The sequence below is a fragment of the Eucyclogobius newberryi genome, unplaced genomic scaffold (assembly GCF_026437365.1).
Source record: "Eucyclogobius newberryi isolate DKJ021-1_F unplaced genomic scaffold, fEucNew1.0.hap1 SCAF_21, whole genome shotgun sequence".
In the NCBI taxonomy this organism is placed as follows: Eukaryota; Metazoa; Chordata; class Actinopteri; order Gobiiformes; family Gobiidae; genus Eucyclogobius; species Eucyclogobius newberryi.
Window position 1 is genome coordinate 17,116,816 of NW_027315846.1, and position 24,872 is coordinate 17,141,687.

General features: G+C 39.5%; 1 protein-coding gene across 7 annotated transcripts in view; it reads right to left on the reverse strand.

Moving 5' to 3' along the window:
• ralgapa2 (Ral GTPase activating protein catalytic subunit alpha 2) overlaps positions 1 to 23,234 on the reverse strand; it is a 69,221-nt gene extending 45,987 nt beyond the window's left edge. For 6 of the 7 annotated variants that reach the window (XR_011928378.1, XM_072457810.1, XM_072457807.1 and 3 more), the window contains exons 1-16: positions 22,992 to 23,234; positions 15,873 to 15,980; positions 15,446 to 15,495; positions 7,726 to 7,783; positions 7,371 to 7,414; positions 7,093 to 7,273; positions 6,905 to 7,020; positions 6,598 to 6,736; positions 6,082 to 6,287; positions 5,720 to 5,953; positions 4,343 to 4,525; positions 1,950 to 2,081; positions 1,701 to 1,849; positions 1,512 to 1,623; positions 792 to 1,029; positions 423 to 602 (exon numbers count right to left, since the gene is read on the reverse strand). Coding sequence is in view for 6 of the 7 variants with exons in the window: in XM_072457810.1 (XP_072313911.1) it covers positions 423 to 602; positions 792 to 1,029; positions 1,512 to 1,623; positions 1,701 to 1,849; positions 1,950 to 2,081; positions 4,343 to 4,525; positions 5,720 to 5,953; positions 6,082 to 6,287; positions 6,598 to 6,736; positions 6,905 to 7,020; positions 7,093 to 7,273; positions 7,371 to 7,414; positions 7,726 to 7,783; positions 15,446 to 15,495; positions 15,873 to 15,980; positions 22,992 to 23,097 (2,236 nt within the window). In the remaining variant the exon portion in view is untranslated. The remainder of the gene's footprint in view (positions 1 to 422; positions 603 to 791; positions 1,030 to 1,511; positions 1,624 to 1,700; positions 1,850 to 1,949; positions 2,082 to 4,342; positions 4,526 to 5,719; positions 5,954 to 6,081; positions 6,288 to 6,597; positions 6,737 to 6,904; positions 7,021 to 7,092; positions 7,274 to 7,370; positions 7,415 to 7,725; positions 7,784 to 15,445; positions 15,496 to 15,872; positions 15,981 to 22,991) is intronic. The other variant, XM_072457809.1, reaches the window with a different exon arrangement.
• Positions 23,235 to 24,872: the final 1,638 nt, after the last annotated feature.

Consider the following 24,872-nt stretch of genomic DNA (forward strand, 5'->3'; position numbering starts at 1 on the left):
ACTATTGGCCTGCCAGTTTAACTCAACTTATTTAGACTCCACAAGCCAAAGTTTAGAGTTGTTTGCCCTGCTGGACTTAAGATAATAACAATCAGCAGACAAAACTAGCCTTTTACATGTCATCAGGACATTGTACTCAACACTAATGGAGCTGACAAGGAAACATGGTCTGGAACACAAGATAAGCACAATATGGGCCATCTGCTGGCCTTTGTCTAAAGGGTTAGTGCTTTCAGAAGCACCTGGACTGATGTACATATGGATGAGTCAATGGGTTTCAATGTAGTCGTCTCAGTTGCAAAATTATGTTAATTAAGGATATGGATAAATAATGGTGCATGTACAATATAGCATATAATCTGTTTTTGTGTATTGTAAATGACGGTACAATGCACTATACTTATGACTATATAACTCCTAACCGTTGGCTTTCTGTCGGACATTGTTGCGAGCCTTATCCACATCAGGAGCTCCTGATGTTGTAGCAGAGCGAATCCTCATTGGCTCCTGGGCCCCCGGCGCACTCTGCTCTCCATGGTTTCTCCAGCTCAGAGAGAAGGAGCGTGCCACTGCTGCAGACTTCTGAGAGTCATGGCCAACCCCTGACACAATAAGTGTTTTTAATTAAAGGGAGTTAGAATGCTGTATATAACACCATGAATATGCTGATTTTAAAACATAAATATTAATACGGTGGTTGAAATAAAGTTTTGTGGAAGAAAAAAATAATCTGATTAGACTTAAGGGTAGCTCATGTAACATGTTTCAAAGCTCCAATGCAGTCTTCTTACCTCGTCCCCTTTGCTTTTTCTCCTTCTGTTCACTGAGTTTGTCCAGAGGCAGGTTGTTCATATCCAGACCATAAACAGTTCGGGCCAGCACAGTTGTTAGAGAGTCCATGATGCTGGCCCATTCAGTCACCAGCTCCTCCCAGCAGGTGAGAGAGGAAAAAACTGCCAACAGCTCGTCCCACAGCTCCCGGGCAATGAATGCACACAGATTTGCTCGCACCCATGCAACAATGATGGTCTGAAAACACAAAATGCAAACCTTGCTCAAGCACTAACACTGTAACGTAATTTAATAATCATTTGTATTAGTGATGCTGTTTTTCAATCACGCAGGTCCCGCAATTTTGGCATTCTCTGATACGCCCCTCACCACAGTCTCTTTTTCAAACCGCCCTGCGTCTAGGCCTATTAAAAAGGTTGCGTATTAAAATGCAATATCTTAATTTGGACTACGGTTTTGAGTCAGTCGGAAGAAGCACCTGAAAGAGCTTAACATACATACAACATATCCAGCCTATGACGACTAATAATAATTTAAAATTAACTGGGAAGCTTGAGTCTTTCTTTCGTAGACGTCATCATTTTAAAACCTGCCCCAAACCCACCACAATGACAATATAATTTCTTGGTGGGCACCGCGGTTAACCCGCAGGCCAAAAGACAACCCCCCAAAAGCATAGGAAAAGTTGAGATGAAAAAGATGTGGAAGTGAATACATACTCTAAAAAGAATAGATGCTAAACTTTCAGCAAAGCAGTCTTTTCTTTGGTTAACATGTGGCCTTTTCATCACGGCCTCTGTGATTCTCAGCAGCACTTGCAGTAGCTGTTCCCTAAAAATACAGGCAAAGAACATGGCTGAGTAATTCTGAAGTAATCAGTTAATCAAACATCAAATACATTGAATCACCATGTCTGTGTGTTCATTGTGTGCTCCATAATCATGTGGCGATATATACTTAGAACACCTTTGCAAACCTCCACCTGGTTTTCCAACAGTTTAGGGACATCCTGACAAGGCTCCAAAAGGAACACATTGGATGAATTGGTCAGGAAGACCTATGGTATGAATAGATTGCAAAGTAATGGGTGAAAAACATGAACAAAAATATTGTATTTACAATTGTATTCCTACATGAATCAACTGTTACATACACACCTGTAGTGTAGGCTGGATACCAGCTTTGACGTCTCTATTCTGTTCCTCAGTGAAGAAACCCCGATTAATGGCACTACTAAAAGAATAAGTTCTCCCCCAGCTGGATGACCGCTTGTGACCAAGGCTCTCAGCCTATACAAGTGAAATATAGAGGGGTATGCATTTTTTTAATTTTCAGACATGAACTGAAATTGCATGGCAGGTTGGACTACTCGTATCACACAATCTTATTCTATGCAATTTTAGCAATTTTAGGTTTATAATTGTACTTAGGAATGTAACAAACCATGTCCCAACCAATCCCCAGCAACCATGTATACTGGGCCAAAACCCCTTAAAAACACCCATATAAGACCACCTTTATTTTGTTGTTTAAATGGTCAGAAAAGGTGTTCCTTATGTGAAAATTGCACCAAACATTTGGATAGAATTCTGAGTCTCCCTTGTGCGATGGGAAAAATATGTTAAAAAGCAGTTTTTTAAAATATTTGATGACCTTTCCTTCACAAATTGCTTCTTGGACTCTTTTATCGTAATAAAGCCTGTTTTACCCTGCAAACTTGAAAATGTCTAGTATCATTCACTTTTATGCCTCTTTTAGATTGTGGTGATGTTCTTTATAGTAATGCTACCACCAAATGTCTTAAATCCCTGGACACATGCTCTGAGATAAACAACAGTTTTCGCAGGCTCGCCCACCATTGTGACCTTTATGCAAGAGCTGGGTGGCCTTGTTTGGGTGCCAGGAGGTTCACACATTGGATAACTAGTTTAGTTTATAAAGTTTGTGTAATTGGGCCCCCTCTTACTGTGCCCTGGTGCAGAGAGCGGAGGGTCATTATGCCCTGCGCTCACGCAATATGTACAGCCCGTCGGTGTGTAAGGACTGACTGGGGAAAGAGCATTCTGTTCAAGCTCCAGTAGGTTGAAACACTCTTCAAATAGACTTGAGGTTGGGAGAGCTGGATTCAATTGGGGTTTTTTGTAAAAAAAAAAAAATATTATTGGTGTAAATGTTTTTATAACTTGTGAGCTGTAGTGTTTTCCCTTTGCCCTAGGTCACCCTTGTAAAAGAGGTTTCGATTTCAATGGGTTTCTTACCTGGTTAAATAAAGCACAATAGATAAAGAAAAAAAAATAGTTCTAATACTGCCATTTATATTTATTATTATGACTAATGAAGTCAAAGTTTGAAAATCATAAAAAATATACACACTTTAATTTAAGCTGTTATCATGGTGGCCTGTGGGGGGCTTACTTTTGTAGTTTCAGAACAGTATAGTTATAAAGAAATGTTGCAGTATGACTGGAGCACATCAAAATGATATGTATGTTCAAAGTTTTACAGAATACCTGGATTTTACAAAAACACCTAAGAATATAATTATTTATTTTGACCTGTTAAACCTTTAACACCAGAGCTTGTCCAGGAGTATAAATGAAAGATGTGCTTTCTGGTTTTTGTATAACTGTCTTTTTAAATACGTAATTTTTCAAGTCACACCACAGGAAAACCTTTGGATTACAGCATTAAACTTCTTATATCTCTTTTTAGATGTAAAACATAACTGTATAATTTTAGCTAATAATGTATACATACTTATCTTTATGCCAACATCTTTATTAACAGTATCGGACACAAGCCACTCATTCTAGAATTGCAGTATCACTAGTAGTATCACTAGTATCACTACGCAGGACATTTAAGTGTTTTTGATAAAAAGGCAAAGAAATTAAATACCTCTTCTTTGTTACCCTATCAGATCTGTAATGGGCCATATGCTGCAGCTCCTCATCACTGAAGAGTATCTGATTAGAATCTTTAATGAACAGGGCTGTTGTTGCCCCATGGCTTCAGAATGTTGCTGTATATTACGGGTAAATTAAACGAGTAAACCTTAAACCTCAATTCCTGTGGCCTCCTTAACTCTTCTTTCAAACCATCTCTTCTCTCACTCTCGCTTAGAATCTTCACCTCACAGTCTTCAAAAAAGTGGTTTGTGGCATTTCAGGGGACACTTAAAACTGTACTACAAGTAGATAAACTGCTATTATTAGGAGGTTTCGCCCAGTAGGCAAGGTTTACACAAAGTAAGATTAATATCAGAGTTCTCAGACTAGATCCACAGATTGGGATTGACTTTTGGATGAGAGTTGAAACGTCCAGATGACTACAACTCCTGGACGAATGAGGGATTACACCAAATAGTTTCCAAAAATACTGTGTATTAAAAAAATACTATTTCCTTTAGTAATGCATCAAACACACCAACATTGTCACACATTTCACAGAAATTAAGTTTAGATTTAGCAAGTAAACAATTATGTATATTAATGGAAACAACAGTGAAAGTAAAACATATTTTTGTTACACTTAAATAGCAGGATCGTACCTGTACATGCATGCTGTTATTATCTGCAGTGATTAGCTGTGCTGTGCCTTCATCTACTTCATCCCCTTGTGTGTTCTTTTCAGGTTCTGTCATAAAGCTTGGCTTTTCCTGCAGAATCCACTTTCTATACACGCGGATAACTTTTCTGGTAGCAGAAGCCTCACAGGATGGCAACAAAAAGGCCTGGAAAAAACATAACATAACAGGCAACAGGTAAAACAATATTTAAAATGAAAGCAAAGTACCACTAGAGGGCAACATAGTATCACAATGGCCATCAAACCAATTAAGGTAATACTAAAGGACCTGGGGGTTAACTAATATAATACTGCATATATGTAATACATACAAAGGGCCAAGCAACTGTAAAATGCAATGCAGATAGGAGACTTTTATAAATATTCACTGCTGATTAGATAGTAGAGCTGGGTTTCGATTCAAATTTCAAGAATCGTTTCGATTCCGATTTTTACGTTTCAAAATCGTTTTTTTGTTTTGTTTTTGGGGTGCAAAGGCGGTTATTGGGAGGCGCTCTTGCCTCCCAAGAAGGAGATCATGGGTTAGATTCCCGAACCAGACCAACATCTCTGGGTGGAGTCTGCATGTTCTCCCCGTGTTACCGTGGGTTCTCTCCGGGTTCTCTGGCTTCCTCCCACCGTCCAAAGACATGCATGTGTCAGGTAAAATTGGTGACTCTAAAATTGGCCCTAGTGAATGAATGTGAGAGTGAATGTCTGTAAAGTCTATGTCTCTGTGTTGGCCCTGCGACAAGTTGGCCACTGTCCAGGGTGTGCCCCGCCTAAGGCCCGAAGTCACTGGGATAGGCTCCAGTCACCCGCGACCCCGAAAGGGAACAAGCGGTAGAAAATGGATGGATGGATGGAAAATCAATTTTTTTCCGATTTCTCAGATTCCATCCGATTTGCTCCGATTTCGATCTGATTTCCGATTCGATCCGTCTTCGATTCGATCCGGGGGTTAATGTTATTAAAAATGAGTGTATTTGAACCGTTTCCTTCACTTCATGACTGTGTAGAGAGGCAACATATTAAAACTAGTATTATATCAATATTAAACAGCAAATCTTACAAGTATTGGTAGTTACTGATGGCTGGAAGACTGATGAAAAGGTTAAGGGTCAATCTACCTTCAAGAAAGATAATCCAGGAGTCCTGAATTATCTTTCTTGAAGGTAGATTGAAGTTCACTGAGGGAAATGTAGAAAAGAATTTTCATTTAAAAAAAAACAAAAAAAAACATCGATCTTTGGACGTACAAATCGATAATTGGTAATTAATATGCGAATAGATTAAAAATCGGAAAATCGATTATTTCAACCCAGCTCTATTAGATAGTGGTTAAACCCGTCACACATACCTGATGAAAGACCTCATTGACAAAATTCACATTTTCCCTGGTGGAGAGCAGAATTCCATGCACCATTTCATAGACCTGCCGATGCTCCTCCTCAATGCTACACAGACTGGAGTCACTGGGTCGTCTGTTAGATAGAGTGCTGCTGTTGGAGTGGTTCTTCTCTGGCTCGCCCGCTGGTCCGTTTGTGTCCCCATCAGTCTTATCCTTCTCTTGGCCACCGCCTGCAGTGACAGTCTATAACCAAAAGGACAGTCAGACATACAGATGCTGGACGTAGCTAAAGAACTTCAAGCTTTATAAATTAAATTTGATCTGCTATTTTGTTCACACAAACACAAAAAGGAAGAAGAACGAATAAGCACCTGGATGAGCTTAATGACCTCTGTGCCATTCTTGGCGCTCTGTGCTGTGGCAGCACTGCTGACATATTTCTTCTCTAGAAAGAAGGTGACAAGCCAGGTGATGAAGGCCACACGAGGCGCCAGGTACTGGTCCCTTGTGCAGAAGGTGCTTTCATTATTCCGGGTGACTGGCACATACAGGGGTTTAGGTCTGTGGTGGGGCAGCTCTAATAACACATAAGAGACAAAAAATATTATTCCAAATTCAAATATATCGATTTTGACTTTATATTTAAAAGGGCACCTTTAAAAAAATATTGTAATTAACATCATCTTAAAACCATCAAATTAGGCAGAATCAAGTATAATTTAAATGGGTATCAAGGCAATAAAGGAAAATTGTGATTGATTGATTGATTGATTAGGCTCTGCAATAAAAGCTCCATTCAAGCATAACATTCTATATTGTGTTTTTCCTGAGGTGTTTGAAAAATAAACAAAGTTTATTATGGAAGTATATAATGCAATTGACCTTACCTAATAAAGGTTTGTACAAATTGGTGAGCTTGGTGAAAGAAGGGAAGAGATGTGGCAGGTAGTATTTCTTGAACAGACTAAAGAGGAACCTGAAGCCTGTGTCCTGGTTCTCTTTGTTCCGCCATTCTAAACTGGCTGCCTGGTAGGTGGATCAAACAAAGCACACAGCAAGGTCAGACAGCAGATTCAGAGGAGGCTTTCAGCAGCGTACAATCACTGACAACACTGACAATAGATTGTCAGTAACACAATAGTTAAAGCAGGCTTTGCTTTGGCAAACAGAATATTACTGTTTGTGTTTCGTTACCTGAATGACCATGAACTTGAGCAATATTTCAAGAATGGAGGAGGTCTGATCTTCTGCGACCTTTTCTCCCACTACAGCTGGTATAAGTGGAGTTATCTCCTCGGGCACCACCTTTGCTGTTTGTATAGACACTGATATTAAAGACAGAGTTTATGTCCGAAAGAAAACACTGTCATTGTGTGGCTCACCATCTGGAGGTGTAGAGAAAGGATTGTAGATGATGGTGTCCAGAGTGCAGGGCCCTCGAGAGGAAGGCACTGCAGGGAAACCTGGTACCAGACAGGCAAAGATAAGAAACTGCTCTTCAGCACAGTTTTCCCTTAGTGCCTGTAACCACAGCAGGAAGAGCCGGATGCCCTCACAACGGATCTAGAAACGGGATGATTTTTACCAAAACATTAACACATGTCTTCATCTTCTTTTTTAATAATTTCAATGAGTAACTCAAAGAATCAGCAGTCATTACCTTAAATGAGTTTCCAGTGTGTAGAAGTTTTTTGAGTATGGATCCTGTAAATAGAAAAATTAGAAGGCAGCATTCCCTTGTAGTAAAATAATGAAAACAATGTAATAGTGGGAATGACAATATCATAAAGCTAAATATTTGGCCAACGATTAGTAAAAATTGGCATTATAAAATGTGTAGGTATCTCTACCTAAATTGAGAGTTAGAATTGAGCAATGCTGCAAACATCACATGCTACTTATGAATTTCAAATCAAACATTTTTTAAACACAGTGAATGTTTGGCTGAGGTGACTTTTTGATATTGTGCTATTTAAGGATTATAGGAGAGAAAGGAAAGAAGAGATTCCATTTACCTATGCTGTGAAATTGCCATCGATTGTAGATTTTCTCAGGCAAAAGCTGTAAAATTTTCTGTATAGGAAACAAAAATATAAAAATGTATTAATGTCACTACACAATTAATATGAAAAAAGCAATTCATCTTTGGTGGCCTTATTTTGCCAAGGACTCATTACCCCATTTTCAATGGGACCACCAGTTCCTGTCATAGCAGCAGGAAATTCTACTTGATAAGAATATCTAATCAAGCCTTCATCAAAAAGGCAATAAAACATACAAACAAAAAACCCATCATCTTAGACCTTTAGTATAAGAGTCAATTAATCATTCGATGGCGTCTTAATCAACCATGTTTTAATAAATTAATAATTTTGTTAAAACATGAGTATTTATATGCCGAATATATGGAGTGAGTCTTTTGTCAACCAAGAATTAAGTTGACAAAAGCCCTAAATCTTGTCTTTCATTGTCATTTGTAGATGGTAATGATAATAACAATTAAATAAATAATGCCTTACACTATACAGGTTCAACATTAATTCAAGGCAAGGTGGGACAAGTGTCTTGCCTAAGGACACAATGACCACAACGGCCTTAATTAACTTATAGTTTAAGACTTTTATTAAACTTTTTTAAAATGTATTTTCAATTTCTAAAACATTATACATACAACCGTAATATGTCAAACAGTTTAACAGTAAAGCTTACTGCTTTACTAAAAAGGTAATGTTTATTATTCATTTTTGCCACATGGACAAAACTCATGATAAATCTGACAACCAGATCCTTGTAATAAGAACATAAGTGACCCTGAAAGACGTGCAACACTCCAGACAAGATGAGTTTAGGATGGGGTTGAATGTTGGAGTTAATGCAGCTCCTGTACATGATGTGGACGTCTTCTCTGTAGACAACACATTATGCTGGGAAGTAACACAGCGAGGGAACCATCTTAAGCTTTCGTCTGTGTATTTGTGAAAGCATATCAAGTGACAGAGGGTAGAAATGAGATGGTGAAGCTAGCTCTGAAAGACTTCCTGCTGGGGTGTGATGGTCATAGTTCCAATGAGGAATTTACTGGCTGATACAAGATGATCTCAGAGAGAGCTGGGCTAGAGGATGGTGCAGTCCCTCTAATCTGCGACTATAGTCCAGCATAAAGATAGGGGCATTACAGCGGTAGAACTGCAGCCTTCACACATTTACATGATCCGCACTTAGCTTTCCAGACGCAGGCCTAGAACATGACAAAGAATATAGTTCTCTCAGGTGGTCTACGAGGGCTTTCTGAAGGAAACAGACAAGACTTTTGAAAAAAATGAAGTAGTTAATGTGTTGTTAAGAATAACAATTTTCAAAACCGCATCAAACTAAAATGTGTCGTATAAAAGCAGGCGCATTATATTTATTTTACTACCATTACATGTTGGGTACACGAAGAGGCAGCATAATAAGCAGAAAGACAAATTTAGCATCTTGATAATACAATCCACATTAGACGGCTCAAAATATTATTTGTTGCTTGAGAACATTGATTTATTGTTGCGGTAAAAGACATTGCTTTCCAAGGTGTAGTTAAAATGCACTGGGCCATTGACAAGAGCAACTTGGATATCAACATTGCTACTGCTACATAGGGGTGGGCGATATTGCAATATTCAATATTTTCTATGAATACAACAGCTATAAATAAGAGTTATTCTTATTATTAAGACTATAAGTTTTTATTATTATTAGACTTATATAGATTTTGTCTAATCTGTGTTGTAACACTGAAATTCCCCCATTGTGGGACGAATAAAGGTCATGTTATCTTATACACAAAAATGAATATCAGGATTTTTTCTGGAGTATCTTGATAACAATATTAAGATTATATTATTTCAATCCAACGGCAATCTTGGTAATGTCTTTAAAATTGACCACAAAGGTGCAGAAATATATCTTATACTGTTATATGAAAGTTTAAAACCAAACTAGTTTCATTTTTATTATGAATTATCCTATTTTGTAGCATTTTATCCTATAAACAATATACAAGATATTCAAATTTTGCAAAACAGCAACAATATACTTGATATATTGTCCACCTCTACTTGTCTATTCTACTTGATTAGTAATGCAACCACTACAATATTCAGACGATGCAACAACAAAAAGCGTCTGTTTGTGATGGCATCACCAGTAGATGGCAGCAGCAGTGGGTAAACAGCCTGAGCAGCTTCTTTTGTGCTTTCAGGTTGAAGCTAAAGCACCTGCAGATGATCTAACTATCCAACTGAAAGAAAGTTAGATGCCTTAAAAATACAAAATACTGATGTGGCAACAATAATCAAGCCCAACTGTTGAGTCAGGAGTAAAGGCAGGGATTAAGGGAAACTGAAAGCTGAGTCAGGTCCGGGTGACAGACAGTAGGTCACGGTGGGGTCATATCCTGGGAAAAAGGTCTGAGGAAAAGGATACGCTCAGGCTTCACTCTGAGTCTCATAACCTGTCTCACAACCCTGTGACATCAGCAGGTCATGGACAGAGATGGGAATCACAACACACAAGGAATCAACTTGTTTCACAAGACCTTAACATGACTCAAACTAAAATGTTACCAAAACAGAATGCTGATGTTTTTGATTTAGTCCCATCAGTGCTTTGCAGACTAAACGGATTGGGGCTTAAACTAACATTACAAAATAATGACTACAGAACAGACTTTTTAATCTTATTGTTACTAATTTTATCAGTTTGGCATTTTATTTGTTGAAATGTATAACCTCAGCCATTTTACGCTGCCCACACTAGCAACAAGCTACATATCACCATAGACTGGAGTATGCAAAAAAGGCAACAAGACACAACGACTGTACAATCAATGCATTTATGTTATATTACACTTTATTTTAAACTCTATTTAGCTATACATTACATTGTACATTCATACACTCCGACATAACACTGCATGGGGCGTGGCTCGAACTGAAAACTTTCTGATTATAAGTATAGTTTTAACACCTGAACGTTGGTGACCCAGTGGTTGATGGGCATAAGCTAAACCCATTGCATCAGCGCTAGCCAAAACCAATAATATACACAGGAAAAAAGCAAAAAACATTAACATTTGGCAAAATAAAATGTGGGGTGGTTGCATATTCAGGACAGTCTCCTGGCTCACTCCGACGTGAATGCTACACGTGTAACAAGCACAAAGAGATCGTAGCACAAAGCAGTGATGGTGCCTAATGATAGTGGGGGTGGGGCCCCCACAAAGAACCCCCACATATCCATTACTAGAACAGAATCAGCGTAAACGGGGGTTTAGCCACTACTAAAACCTATAAAACAGGTCACACAGCTTGTCATGACAGGAGTGTGATCTGATTTATGCAGATCACGCTACATGACTTGTCCAGTTACACGACTGGAATGAGTGTGAAATTTCCCCTTGTGTGGACATTAAAGGATTATTTTATCTTATTATAAAGAGTCTGAGGTCCACACTACACGACTGGACTGAGAGTGATTATAGAGTCTGAGGTCCACACTACACGACTGGACTGAGAGTGATTATAGAGTCTGAGGTCCACACTACACGACTGGACTGAGTGTGTTTATAGAGAGTCTGAGGTCCACACTACACGACTGGACTGAGTGTGTTTATAGAGTCTGAGGTCCACACTACACGACTGGACTGAGAGTGATTATAGAGTCTGAGGTCCACACTACACGACTGGACTGAGAGTGATTATAGAGTCTGAGGTCCACACTACACGACTGGACTGAGTGTGTTTATAGAGAGTCTGAGGTCCACACTACACGACTGGACTGAGAGTGATTATAGAGTCTGAGGTCCACACTACACGACTGGACTGAGAGTGATTATAGAGTCTGAGGTCCACACTACACGACTGGACTGAGTGTGTTTATAGAGAGTCTGAGGTCCACACTACACGACTGGACTGAGAGTGATTATAGAGTCTGAGGTCCACACTACACGACTGGACTGAGAGTGATTATAGAGTCTGAGGTCCACACTACACGACTGGACTGAGAGTGATTATAGAGTCTGAGGTCCACACTACACGACTGGACTGAGAGTGATTATAGAGTCTGAGGTCCACACTACACGACTGGACTGAGAGTGATTATAGAGTCTGAGGTCCACACTACACGACTGGACTGAGTGTGATTATTGATTAACCTAATAATTTTGAGATCCCTAGTCCAGTCGTAACCGCTCCACACTACGAGACAGAAGCAGCTGCAATTGAATTCAACAAGTAATGACCAAGAGTGACTAAACGTGACTGAAAAACATAAGCTCATGGGCGCAAATAATACAGAATTTGCCAAAAAATGCTAAATAATTTCAGTAAAAAAAAGCTAAATCTTTATTCAATTGTGCTTGGTAATGATTTGTGTGTAAACAAAACAATGAGTGGTTTAAATGTGCAGGTTTATGGCTTGTGTGGCTGAAACTGTGGATCAAAGCTGTATCTCTGCTGTACACCGCACTCAAGACAAACTTGGATCTTCTAAGCGCATGAGGAAAGGCACTCACTCATCAACGGAGGCTAAAGAGGGACAAATAAGGGCTAAGCTGCTTACAGAAACAGTTCTTTTGAAAATGACCACATCATCCATGTGATTAGTAATTTACACCCTTTTAATGAAGAGTTTACATGAGAGAGAAGTTTATGTTTCAATTAGTTGCAACTCCTTTGTCGAGTTATGGTCCTAACTGTTAACTATTTTCCTGCTACGAACAGTAATTACAGTCTAAATCCCAATTGTTCCCAGTGATTGCAGTCTTAAGGACTTCCTATGATAGGGGGCACCCTGGAGCACATGTTGACTGAGAGGGCATCGCACATTGGTCAGGCAGAGGAGGCACGCAGGACACATGGATGGATTTATTGTAGAATAACCTTTTCTCCAGAGGCTTTTCATGATAAGTCATGCTTGCTTTATGTTATGGTAGGTTTTTGCTAATATACTTCCTCTGGTTAGGTTAGATAAATTCACTGAATGTGTGAGTGAAAACGGCATCTTGTGGGAAAGGCCCACTTAGGCTACTAAACAATGCACAACAACAAAATCACCCTACAAAAAGACTAACAGACATGTTAGAGTCCGAGATGGTTCATATGGCACTGAGGACCACAGGGGCCGGCCTCCTGCTGGTGCCCAAAGTCAGGACTAAACAGGGACCGGCCTCCTGCTGGTGCCCAAAGTCAGGACTTAACAGGGACCGGCCTCCTGCTGGTGCCCAGAGTCAGGACTAAACATGGACCGGCCTCCTGCTGGTGCCCAGAGTCAGGACTAAACATGGACCGGCCTCCTGCTGGTGCCCAGAGTCAGGACTAAACATGGACCGGCCTCCTGCTGGTGCCAGAGTCAGGACTAAACATGAACCGGCCTCCTGCTGGTGCCCAGAGTCAGGACTAAACATGGACCGGCCTCCTGCTGGTGCCAGAGTCAGGACTAAACATGGACCGGCCTCCTGCTGGTGCCAGAGTCAGGACTAAACATGGACCGGCCTCCTGCTGGTGCCAGAGTCAGGACTAAACATGGACCAGCCTCCTGCTGGTGCCAGAGTCAGGACTAAACATGGACCAGCCTCATGCTGGTGCCAGAGTCAGGACTAAACATGGACCGGCCTCCTGCTGGTGCCAGAGTCAGGACTAAACATGGACCGGCCTCCTGCTGGTGCCAGAGTCAGGACTAAACATGGACCAGCCTCCTGCTGGTGCCAGAGTCAGGACTAAACATGGACCAGCCTCCTGCTGGTGCCAGAGTCAGGACTAAACATGGACCAGCCTCCTGCTGGTGCCAGAGTCAGGACTAAACATGGACCAGCCTCCTGCTGGTGCCAGAGTCAGGACTAAACATGGACCAGCCTCCTGCTGGTGCCAGAGTCAGGACTAAACAGTCTTTCTGAAGATGTGACACAGATTTCCACTCTGACAATGTTCAAATCTAGGCTAAGAACGGTGTTATTTGACTGAAAGCATTTTATTGCACTCTTGTCTTTCATGTCTTTTTCCCTTGTGTGAAGCACTAGTGTACGAATTGTGCTCTACAAATAAACTTGCCTTGCCAAGCTGCTTAGCTCAACAATCAATTTAATGTTACGAGCAGATTGTAAGAAATTGTGAACTTTCTGTCAGGAGACAACTCCAATCATTGCACATATGTGATATTTGACAGCTCATGGTTTCACTGACAAACATGGGGTTTTACATGTGAAAAAGTGGAGTGTGTTCCATTTTGTGATAGTATTCCATTCATAGTAATGCTGCATGGCTTTCTATTGCTTTATCAGCAAAATACGCAAACATATCTGACACAATATGATAATTACTATCAGAAAATGTATAGTCACAGCAACAGTTTTTGGTCAGGGCACAGTTTTGCAGACATCGGCAGAGAGCGGACAGGAAAGGAACACATGATTCATGAATTTGAATAAAGTTGTGACAACGAACACATTACTTCACTGCCTTCCCCAGCCCCAGATAATGTCAGAGGCCTTTACTGATGCTTAAGTTTACTGTGGAGTTTTATCAGGGTTTGATACACATATAATTTATACCTGGAATTCCTCCGTTTGTCCATGAGTCTCTTCACTGTAAAGTTTATTATAGTGCTCATATGGTACAGTAAAACAAGTTGCTTGATATTTAAATGGAAAGACAGTTCTGAAAATAATATGAATACATATGGGACAAAACTACTTAACCTTGAATTCAAAACTTTATGGTTATCAAAATGAAAGGGTGGCATGGGTTAACCTTGGCTTAAAATGACATAATTTAAACTGAAATCTGGGTGTGGCCCAGAGCACGTTACCATGTGTTTTGGGATTGTCTGACTATTCAGAGACTTAGAGAGATTAACCAAGCACTGCAAATTATAAGATAAGATAAGATATGAAATCCCATTTAACTTTCTGTTGAGTGGGGCTGAGCGATTTTTTTTAAATCAATATTTTTCATGGAATAAATAATAATGATCAAATAAAACATATCAACAATCCGGTTGAATAGTTATTTTTTATTTCTTGAACTTTATTTAGCCAGGAAAGTCCCACTGTCCTAGCCCCATAGGAAAGAGACCTATTGTACATGTTTTAGTGTTAGGGGTAAATGGAGCACCAGGAGGAAACCTACGCAGACAGAAAGGCCTCATGCCGAAGTTGAACCCAGGACCTTTTTGCTGGGGGAGCGCTAACCACTGTGCCACCCAAATCTACCTTTAAAAGACAAAATGTTAGCCTCAAATACTGGGTGTAAGTCCAAAGGTAAGTCTATTGTCATATTCAGGAGGAAAAACTAGGACACGACCAGAGAAATAACACTGTTCTCCATTTTTTTGTCAGCCGCCAATATAATAGCCATGCCCTGAGCAAATGTAACAGGAGATCCGGCTGTTTGTAATGGAAACTAGAGCTGACTCAGTTAGCAGCCAGGCGGGAAAACAAGATAGGGGACTTTAACCTGCGACATAAGTGAGAAGCAACAGCTAATCATTTACAGAAACAAGACAAACGTATCCCAGCAGTATAAAATATGTCCAAACTCAAAATAACATCATTCAAAAAATAATAATAAAAAAATCTCACTGGGGGAGACAGATTCAGGAAGTGTGGAGAAGCGCTGTGCCATCATGGAAACTGTGGTCCCACCCCGTTTAGTAAACATGGTGTGGTACTGACAACAGCAATGATACAGGACAACTTACTTCAAAAATAAAGAGGATAGAGTCCAGCTCTTCTCTTTGAGATTTGTTCCCTGGAAGACAAGAAAGATTTGAATAACATAACCAGAAGGTATGCTGCAGTCGCTTCTGGGAACTGGAACAACCATATAGGCCATTTTGTGAACAATTCTGGATGTAAACTGTGTTACCATGAAAACATGCTCCCAGTGGGAATAAGGCCTATTCTCATGGTAGAAACAGTCCAGATCTATAATATTGTAGACCTCAAAGTGGATTCTGATGTATGCAAATGGCTCATTAAAATTGTAAAGTAGAGCAAAGACATACATTTGTACTCTGGCCCTCTAATAGCAGTAATGCACAAGCGCAGTTAATTATTCAACTACTGTAAACTGCAATAACAGCAAGTGTCGAGTGAGAAGAAGGTGTACACAACACGAGCGCTTACCTTTCTGTTTTAAGTTGCTTTCCAGTGTAATGAAATTTTCATAGAAGATAAAATAAATCTGAGAGCTGTTACTCTCAAAGAATGCCTTCAGTTCACTCTTGTCAATATCTGAAAAAGAAAGAGACAACAAATGATTAGGCCAAAGAAGTTTCAGTCTGTAAACTTGAGCACAGCAGGTAAAGTATGAAATACCACGTGCCGCTAGAATGCAGATAAGAATGATTGTAGAGGCTCAGGAATTCTATGCAAGAAAAATAGAAGCAAGTCTAAACTATGTAGAACAAGAGAACATCCTCCAATAGACATTTCTAAGACACATAAAACAGCTGAAAAATGTCTTATGTAGCAGAAAATAAGTCATATCCGTTTTCAAAGACAGATTAGACATGAAAAACGTAAGCGTGCCTTTTTTGTTAGCAGCTCTCACATGGTTGGATTCTGGATTCTCAAAATTGTTATGTCTCCATTGAAGGGGTCAATATCTTTTTGTTTATTGGCAGTGAATGTGGGTTGAGTCAGTGACATGAAATGATTTCAATATTCTTGTGATATTTTCTGTAGCAAACTATATGCACTGGGACTGGACCATAGACAGTGGAAAGGCAGGTGGCTAACAGGCTAAAAAGGGGCTGGGTTGGATGTCACAGATCTCGATTGTGTTGTGCTTCCGTTAAACCGTCTGGTAAGAAAATACAATGCAGTCCTCCTCCTCTGTAACACCAGCTGGTCATAGAACGTTCACAGAGCCAATGGTGATGCAACAATTGTGAGGTGATAGAATAATGCATCTTTATTCTATGATACCACAAACACAAAAGACCACCTTCCTCACTCGTGCTGAGGGATTGGAAAACAGATGATTTATTTATTTTCTCAACCGCAGTTGTTTCACAAGGTCTAATACAGTACACACCTGTAAAAATGGCAGAAGTCTACCGTATTTTCCAGACTATATTTTGCACCAGCCAAAAAATGCATAATAGAGAAGAAAAAACATATACAAGTCTCTCCGGAGTATAAGTCGCATTTTTTTGGGGAATGTATTTGATAAAATCCAAGACCAAGAACAGACATTTCATCTTGAAATGCAATTTAAAATAATAACAGATGTCGGGACAACTGGCCTCATGTTTTATGTTGCTTCTAAAATAATTCAACAGAAATGTGGAGAAATTCAATGCGGTAATCTGCGACACTATTAGTTCATCTGCGGTTTGTGCTCTAATCTCGAATAAGAATAAGAGGTGGATTGACTCAAAATAAAGACTGGCTGAATGTTTATGGGATGTAGAACTTTTCTCTTAAAACCGTCTCCAGAGTCATTGATCAAGAGCTGAGCTTGCTGTAGCATAACCACATTTATTTGACAGATAAACATATTTTTCTGTTGTTCCTGAGTTTAAACGTATTTTTATTTGTTTATTGAGACAGGGACAGTGCACAATATACATTAACCTTAACAGGAGAGATTGCAATGTACCAGGTGGTAGCTCAAGTGCCAAGTGTCGATACAGTCCGAATATTGCACTTTGTAATCCCAATAACACCAAACGCGCCCACACACATGAACGGAAACAACCAAACAAATGTACGGGGAAGGCGGGACATGTGGCAGATAAACCAATGAGAGCCACGCATGGAGCTGAGCTGTGGCAAATCACAGCTCTTTAGAATGCTGCTGTGACATTAATGACGTTAGTGAAGAAAATAGACTGGATTATTTAGTTTTTTGCATTAGATGGAAAACGGTTGATCTTTTACCAGCAGAAGCTAAGGTAAGCCACAAACTTTAGCTACTTTACAATGTGATGCTTTAATAAAGAGTAGGGATGCACTGATATATCGGCCCAGTATCGGTATTGGACGATTTTCATGTCATCCAGTAGTATCCGTATCAGCCAAAAGCACCAATATCAGTCCACCAATAGTGCACCGTGGTAATGAAAGTTAACTCTGCAGTCCCTTTGCAAAAACAGGAAGAAAACAAAAAAACAAGGAAGAAAATACCGATGTGGACAGAGGCTAAATTATAACAGAACATGCTGTAAACTTGAATCCAGTCTTTATTCTGATTCAAAAGACACAGAAATACCATAGTTACAGACTTTTAAAAGCTCTAAAAAGTCAGATCCACAGGTTGGCGGTGTGATCGCAGCAGCCTCAGGTGAATACTGCCGTTGAGCAAGACAGACTTAACCCACCTGGCCCCCATTGTCTGCGCACACTGGTGTGTGAATGGGTGAGTGGTTCCTTCATGTAACGCGCTTTGTGTGCCTTGAAGGTAGAAAAGCATTATTTTAATGTGACCATTAAAATGTAAGAACTTATAGAAACTTTCAGCCTAACATCGGTATCAGTCTAAAATGTCCATATCGGTGCACCACTAGAATCTGTCAAACATAACTCACCAAGTGACACAGTTTACGTCAAGTTTACGACATTATACACAAAACCTTCTACACATATCCTCACTTTAAAAACATGAAATTAATACATTCCTTAGATTTACTGTCCAGCCCTAATGCGTTTAATTTAAAAATGTGTCTGAAAATGTAATGACTTGTATGCAAAAGCAGTCCAGAGAGCGTGCCCACTGTATACTGGGTTAAGGTCATTGTACACACTAAAGTCCTGGACATATTTACACAGGCAAATTCACCATTAGGCCGGAGTCTCCATGACTTCCTGTTCAAACTTCATGAGTACACAACACATGCCGTCACATGCATATTAACAGCTGATGGTGTCAAACTGTATTTAACCTTTAGAAATAGCCCATTTAGACAATCCAGTCCGCACAGTCATTACCATGCCATGTCAAACTCCAGCACAAGTCTTAATGGGCCCTTTGATCACAGACACTCATTTGCATAGCTCTGGGCAGGTGCACTCCCTCGCTCGCTCTCTATAGTCAGAGCACAGAGGAGCTGAGCGAGAGCCATATCTGCAGGCCCGCAGAGACTGCATGTGGGCAGTGCTGGTGTTCTCATAAGTCAGGTTTGTGCGGATGTAGGTAGATAGAAAACAGAATCAGAGCAGAATTAAGGATAAGAGAGGGATGGTGATTGATAATTTGATGTGTTGTTAATCAAAAATCTTTGCAGCCAGACCACGATACTGTAACATTTTTTTCCTGCCCATATCAAATAAACATATAAATAAAAAATACAGTTATCAATTGAAACTAAAGTATTGTATTGTAACATGACATGGCAAAGGTATTCGAGGTCCACTGTGCTGCTTAGGAGGACACACATCACAGTGACACTTTCAGGGCTCAGCCTGACCTTATCACTCACTTACAGTACAGAGGCTTATCTCATATGTTTGAACACAGAGCAGAGGAGCAAAAACAACTTGAATGGTTTCATGTCTTACATAGAGCCGAGGATTGAATAAAGCTAAAGTGTCATCTCTGTGGACATGTACATAGCGTGGAACATCAACATCTAATCCCTGTGTATTCAAAACAAGCCCTAGTCTGGCCTTGAAACACAACTCATTTTTAAACAGATACAAAAACACTTAACAGTAGTCATCATTTTGTCATCATTTACAGCCATATAGTGGAGACCCGGCCTTAACCAGAGCATTGTATGACTCCACAAGAGATGAAAAACTAGATAGTTAAATAGTTAAATACAATTAGTAAGAAGATGCTGAGCTGAAGCAGAGGGCTTTGTCCGTGAGATGACACACGAAGCAAACAGACAAACTGGACCAACAGGTTTTATAGTGCGTCAAAACAGATCCTACAACATTCAGTATTATGGGAATGGCTAATAATACTGTGTTATTTTAGAAGCCTTTGAGTTAACAATTGTAAAAGAAACTGCCCTGTTGTTGCAAGTCGTGCAAGGAAGTTTATGTTTATATGTTATATGTTATATGATATATGATATAAAAATAACATGGCATGTTTTTGGAGTCAATCCCAAAACAATTGATCAGGTTCAACATGGATGGATCTAAAGTTTGTCCATTTCTTCCAAAAGCAGCACATTTTTTGTAGGCCGCTGACATGAGTGCAACAAAAATAGATTCTTGAGTTTAGAGGACAATAAACTCAAGAATACCAATAGAACAACAAAAACTAAAGTGTTCTTAGATTGTATAGAAATCGACATAAATGTTTACAAGGTTTAATCAGTACAATGGTGGAGTGGACTTGGCTAATGCTTTGGCTCCAGCTAGTCCACTGCTCTGACCACAATTTGCAATTCTAATATCCCCGAGTTGTGGCACAGAACTTCTTTTTATTAACAACATGTGTTTGAACAACACAGGGAGGAGAACAATGAAGTATCTTTGCCCTGGAAACTTTGGAGCAAAGAGGCATCTTTCTACCAAGAATGCAGTATAAGGTTTATAATTTGTTTCTGTCACCTACAGAGTCCGACAGTCCTTTGAGTGTCAATATCATGGCAATAACAGAACAAATGAAAAGAGGCTGAAGTTGCTCACAAGTAGCAGCCAAGTGTTTAGCAAAAGGCCGAATCAGAAGTGGAGAGATGTGAGCGTTACTTGAGCCAAACGGAGGACCTTCTTGAGAGCCCTCACAATGTGCTCCACATTGTTTCCAGCCCTGCTTCACCTTGTGATTTCCTCTCAGAGCCACACTTTCAGCTGACCCTGACCGCACAACACTGTGAAAAATACACTATTTTGTATCAGTGATCATCAATTGCTGTGCAAAAGGCTTTGATTGATTCACTTCATAATTTTGCATTAGACAGAATATACTTCTTGTTCTCATTAAGACAAACAGATTAAAAGGTTATTTTAGAAACATCTCTACCATATTGTCAATTCAGGAGTTTGGGAAGGACAAAAGGAAGAAACAGGTCAGAGGGAATATCCGCAGTGCATTTAGTAAGAGAAAAGTGGAGTGATCTGGTGGTATGCTGGGCTGCAGTAATTAACAACCTCTGCCAAATCCAGCCAGGCATGACTAGAAAATTAACATGCAGCAGCTTTCACACTCACCACACTATCCGGCAATCTGCTCAGTGAGCATAAAATCAATACAGGGCCACTCTGAAAATAGTTCTGACCACAGAGTTTCCTTTAGGCTACAGTACCACAAACGGCAACTACAATTATATACTAATTAAATAAATTAGTTTAAAATAACCACTACTACTCTCAAACTAGGGATTGTTAAAAGCACACACTCTTTCTCTCTCTGCCACACAGCATCCTGCTCTCTTCAGCACCAGAGGAAAAGCTTTACAACCGTATTCATGCCATTCTCAGCTTCTCCATTTTTTATATCCCTGATAAAGATTTTCAGTGAAATAGAGCCACATACTGCATTTTCAACTCCTCCTCAAAGTTGTCGACTAAGACAGCTCAGCATGATGTACAGTATACAACTAGATAGTTCAGTTTTTTTTCTTAGAGGCTTTATTGGACAGGACAGTGCAGCGTGAAATGGGGATATGAGACTGGGGAAGGACATGCAGCAAATTCTGGGAGACGGATTTCAAAAACGCTGCATGCGAGCTATCCACTTGACCACTAAGCGACACACAATATATATTACAATCCCAAAAGCAAGATTCAAGAAGATGAATGGACATTAGATGCTGGTTTCATGCACCTACATTAATTAGGAGTGGATAGCACTCTCGCCTCACAGCGAGAAGATTGAGGGTTAGACTAGTTGGCATGTTCCTCCCCGTGTTTGTTTGGGGTTTTCTCTGAGCACTCCAGTATCCCCCATCAACTAAAACAAACATGCACCAGGTCAAATCCTCCAGCGAAGGTAGTTCTGACCAAGCCTAGCATAAAGATCTGGAGACGGGTCCCCGGGTGCTGCACGAAGGGACCACTGATCCGGAGGAGATGCCCCAGCGGCATTGAAGGATGGGTCAAATGCAGAGGACAAATTTCTCTACAGGGACAATGAAGTGTACCTTAACCTTAATTGCTTTCAGAGTACGGACATTTCCTTTGACCCAACTTACATATGTCTGCAACTGTGCAGCTTTCCACAGAGGGTATAGGCGGATGGGTAGAGGCCACTTCGCAAAACAGGGTTTTATAGTATAACTCAAGAAATGCACATAGATAAATTGGGTATGTTGCATTTTCATGCTACAGAAAATATCATGATAAATAATAAAAGTACTTGACACAATAACCCTAAAGCAGTACAGTCCTGGTAAACCCCTTTCTTAAGTATTGTTTAAAAAACATAAAACAAATAAAAGGCAGACTTGAATAGTCATTTACAAAACCACCCAACTTGCAAAGAAAAGGTATAAATACAAATATCAATTTAGACAAATATATTGTTCCAACTATCATTTACAGACTACTACCCAGGTAGCCTATAATACTGCATTCCCAGTATTATTGTATTTGCATTATAATCACAAATTGACGTCAAATTAAATATAATAATGCCAAGTTTTAATACCCTGCATCTTGCTTTGCTCATTCCATATTTCTTGAGTTTAAAATAAAACATAAATGAGGTTTTCGACAAGATCAGAATCAGAAAAGGTTTATAGCCATTGTCAGTGAACAAAATTCACAGGCTGGGAACTTGCTTTGGTGATTAAGTCCAACATAAAGCAATGAACAATAATACAAGCAAGAAATAGCAAATTAAATAAGGCATGCATTAAAGAAAAACAACTGACTATAAGATTTTTAAATTCACTTTGGATAACGTTAATGATTTGTGGGTGCAAATATTGAACAGTCTATGGCTTTTATGCATTTTTTTTTATCCTAAGCGACAGATGCTCTGACAAGGCAACATCAGCACAGGCACTGATGCTGCTAACAGTGGCTGCTAGTTAGCAACATAGGGTTAGCGGTAGCGGCTAGCATACATAATAACATTATTATTGAACAGAAAAAAATAGCCCGAACACATGACGACTGCAGAATGCGAGCAGGTTCTGCAAAATGCACGAATCATTTTACATTTTGCACCATTGCATGTCCGCACCGTGTAGTGACACAGTGACTACCACCCGGCTAATGTATTGCTTTATTTGACGCTATTGATTTCACGTTAGCTAAAGGCTAGCTGCTTCGGCTAGCTAAACTCATGGCTAAACCGTCGCCAACGCAACCTCCTGAGCCTTGTGACACTTCACTCACCTAACAGAGCACGGAGGTGTTTCAGTCGGGTCATTACATCCTTCTTTGGGTCCAAAACTTTCTGTGTAGATTTCTTGACATCTCCATGCCCCCTTCGAGTGAACATTCCGCTTTAGAGAAGGGCAGTAGAGCCTAAATCACCTGTGATCAGCGCCTCTCCTGTGACTGTCACTTTCCTCACCACCACTCCGCGCTCACAGGGTAAACATCGCCCTACAGCCGCTGGTCCAGTCGTCTTTGTGGGTGTGTAAACACGGAAGTGCTGCTTGACACAGAGGTCAGATGATACATACGCCCTCTTGTTTAGAAGGATTTAGCCGAAATAACCAACTACCTCGGACTAATGCGAGGTCATTTTCATCAATTATTTACCGCATAAATAATGTCGGCTGATGACTTTGAAATGGCAAATAGACTACTTTAAGTCTTATGAGTAAACTGACTGACAAAACAAATGTGTTTTTATCGTCAGTTATTGACGAAAAAGAAAAGCCATGGCATTAGAACTTAAAACATTTTTAGTTTATGATTAAATAAACAGAGGCAAGTAACTTTTCATTGGCTCCCTGGCGCCCTCTGGTGTATAAATAGTCTGAGCAGGTGTCAAATACAATACCATTATCAACATCCAGAATCCTGACGATATAAAATAATATAAGCTTAATTAAAAAGGAAATACACCCAAATACCTTTACTATAGGCCTCCCTCCCATCTGGGTGTTTTCCTGGAACCATAAACAATAACATACAGGTCTACTAGAATCACCAGACTACCATGTACTTTGTTTTTTACTGTTTTTGAATTATTTGCATTCAGCATGAACATGATTTCTGAGCTGAATCTAAAGTTTGACGAAATAATATCCATTAATTAATCATCCCCAGTAAATGTTGGCAAGCAGTGCCTATTTCACATGTTCAATTTAGTTTTTGTAACACATTCAGTGATAGCTGCATTACATAGATAATTAAAATGTTGTATAGATCGTGCTTAAAAGTGCAGGACTAAATTGTATACTAATTTAAATTGAATAAACTCAACCAAGATATCAGTTTGAAGTTAGCCAAAAACACCACAAGATGGCGCCTAAACATAAGCTACAAAAAGTGGGCACCCGATGAAACAGTTGGTAATACTGTAGGCCTCCCATTATCTTACATTAGCACAATAAGAACAAGAATTAAGAATGAATACGAAAAATTATTTACGAACAATAAACCAATAAACTTAACCAGCAAAGTAATAAACCAGTAACCAACAAAGAGGCCTACTTAAAAGACATAAAAATGCCTAAAAGTATAAGACATGCACCTTTATGTTCGTTCACACTGCATTTATTTTTTCCTTGTTACTACTTGTTTAGCAATGCTTGGTTCTATTGTTGTAAATCCAGTCAAATATTACATTATGTGCAAGCCAGGATATGAACCCCTGGCTGCTTAAAAATGCTTGCAGTATTCAACTTCTTATTACTAACTTTTCCAAACACTGTAGTATGCCCCTGGTCTATGCACTGGTATGTTATATCACTAACTTAAGTGTGGTGGCCAGAGGTTTAACAGTAGTACTAAATGTGAGAGTATGGATGGGTGATGTTCAGATGATAGCTTCACAATGTATCAGGAATGTACTAAAATATGCCTAAATATCTTGGTTAAGGTTCAAGTACTGCACAAACAAGAATTGATCATAAAATGAACCATACAAGTTCAGAAATATCTCTTTATAACCTTGTTTTGGAGATTACAATGTTTCTTGTGTGTTTTTCAAGGTAATATTAAAAGTTTTAATTATAGGCGATTCACTCGATTCTAGTTTTGCATATGTCTGAAACAACAATTGCGATATATAAAAAAATGTATCTTCCACTTCTATGTGAA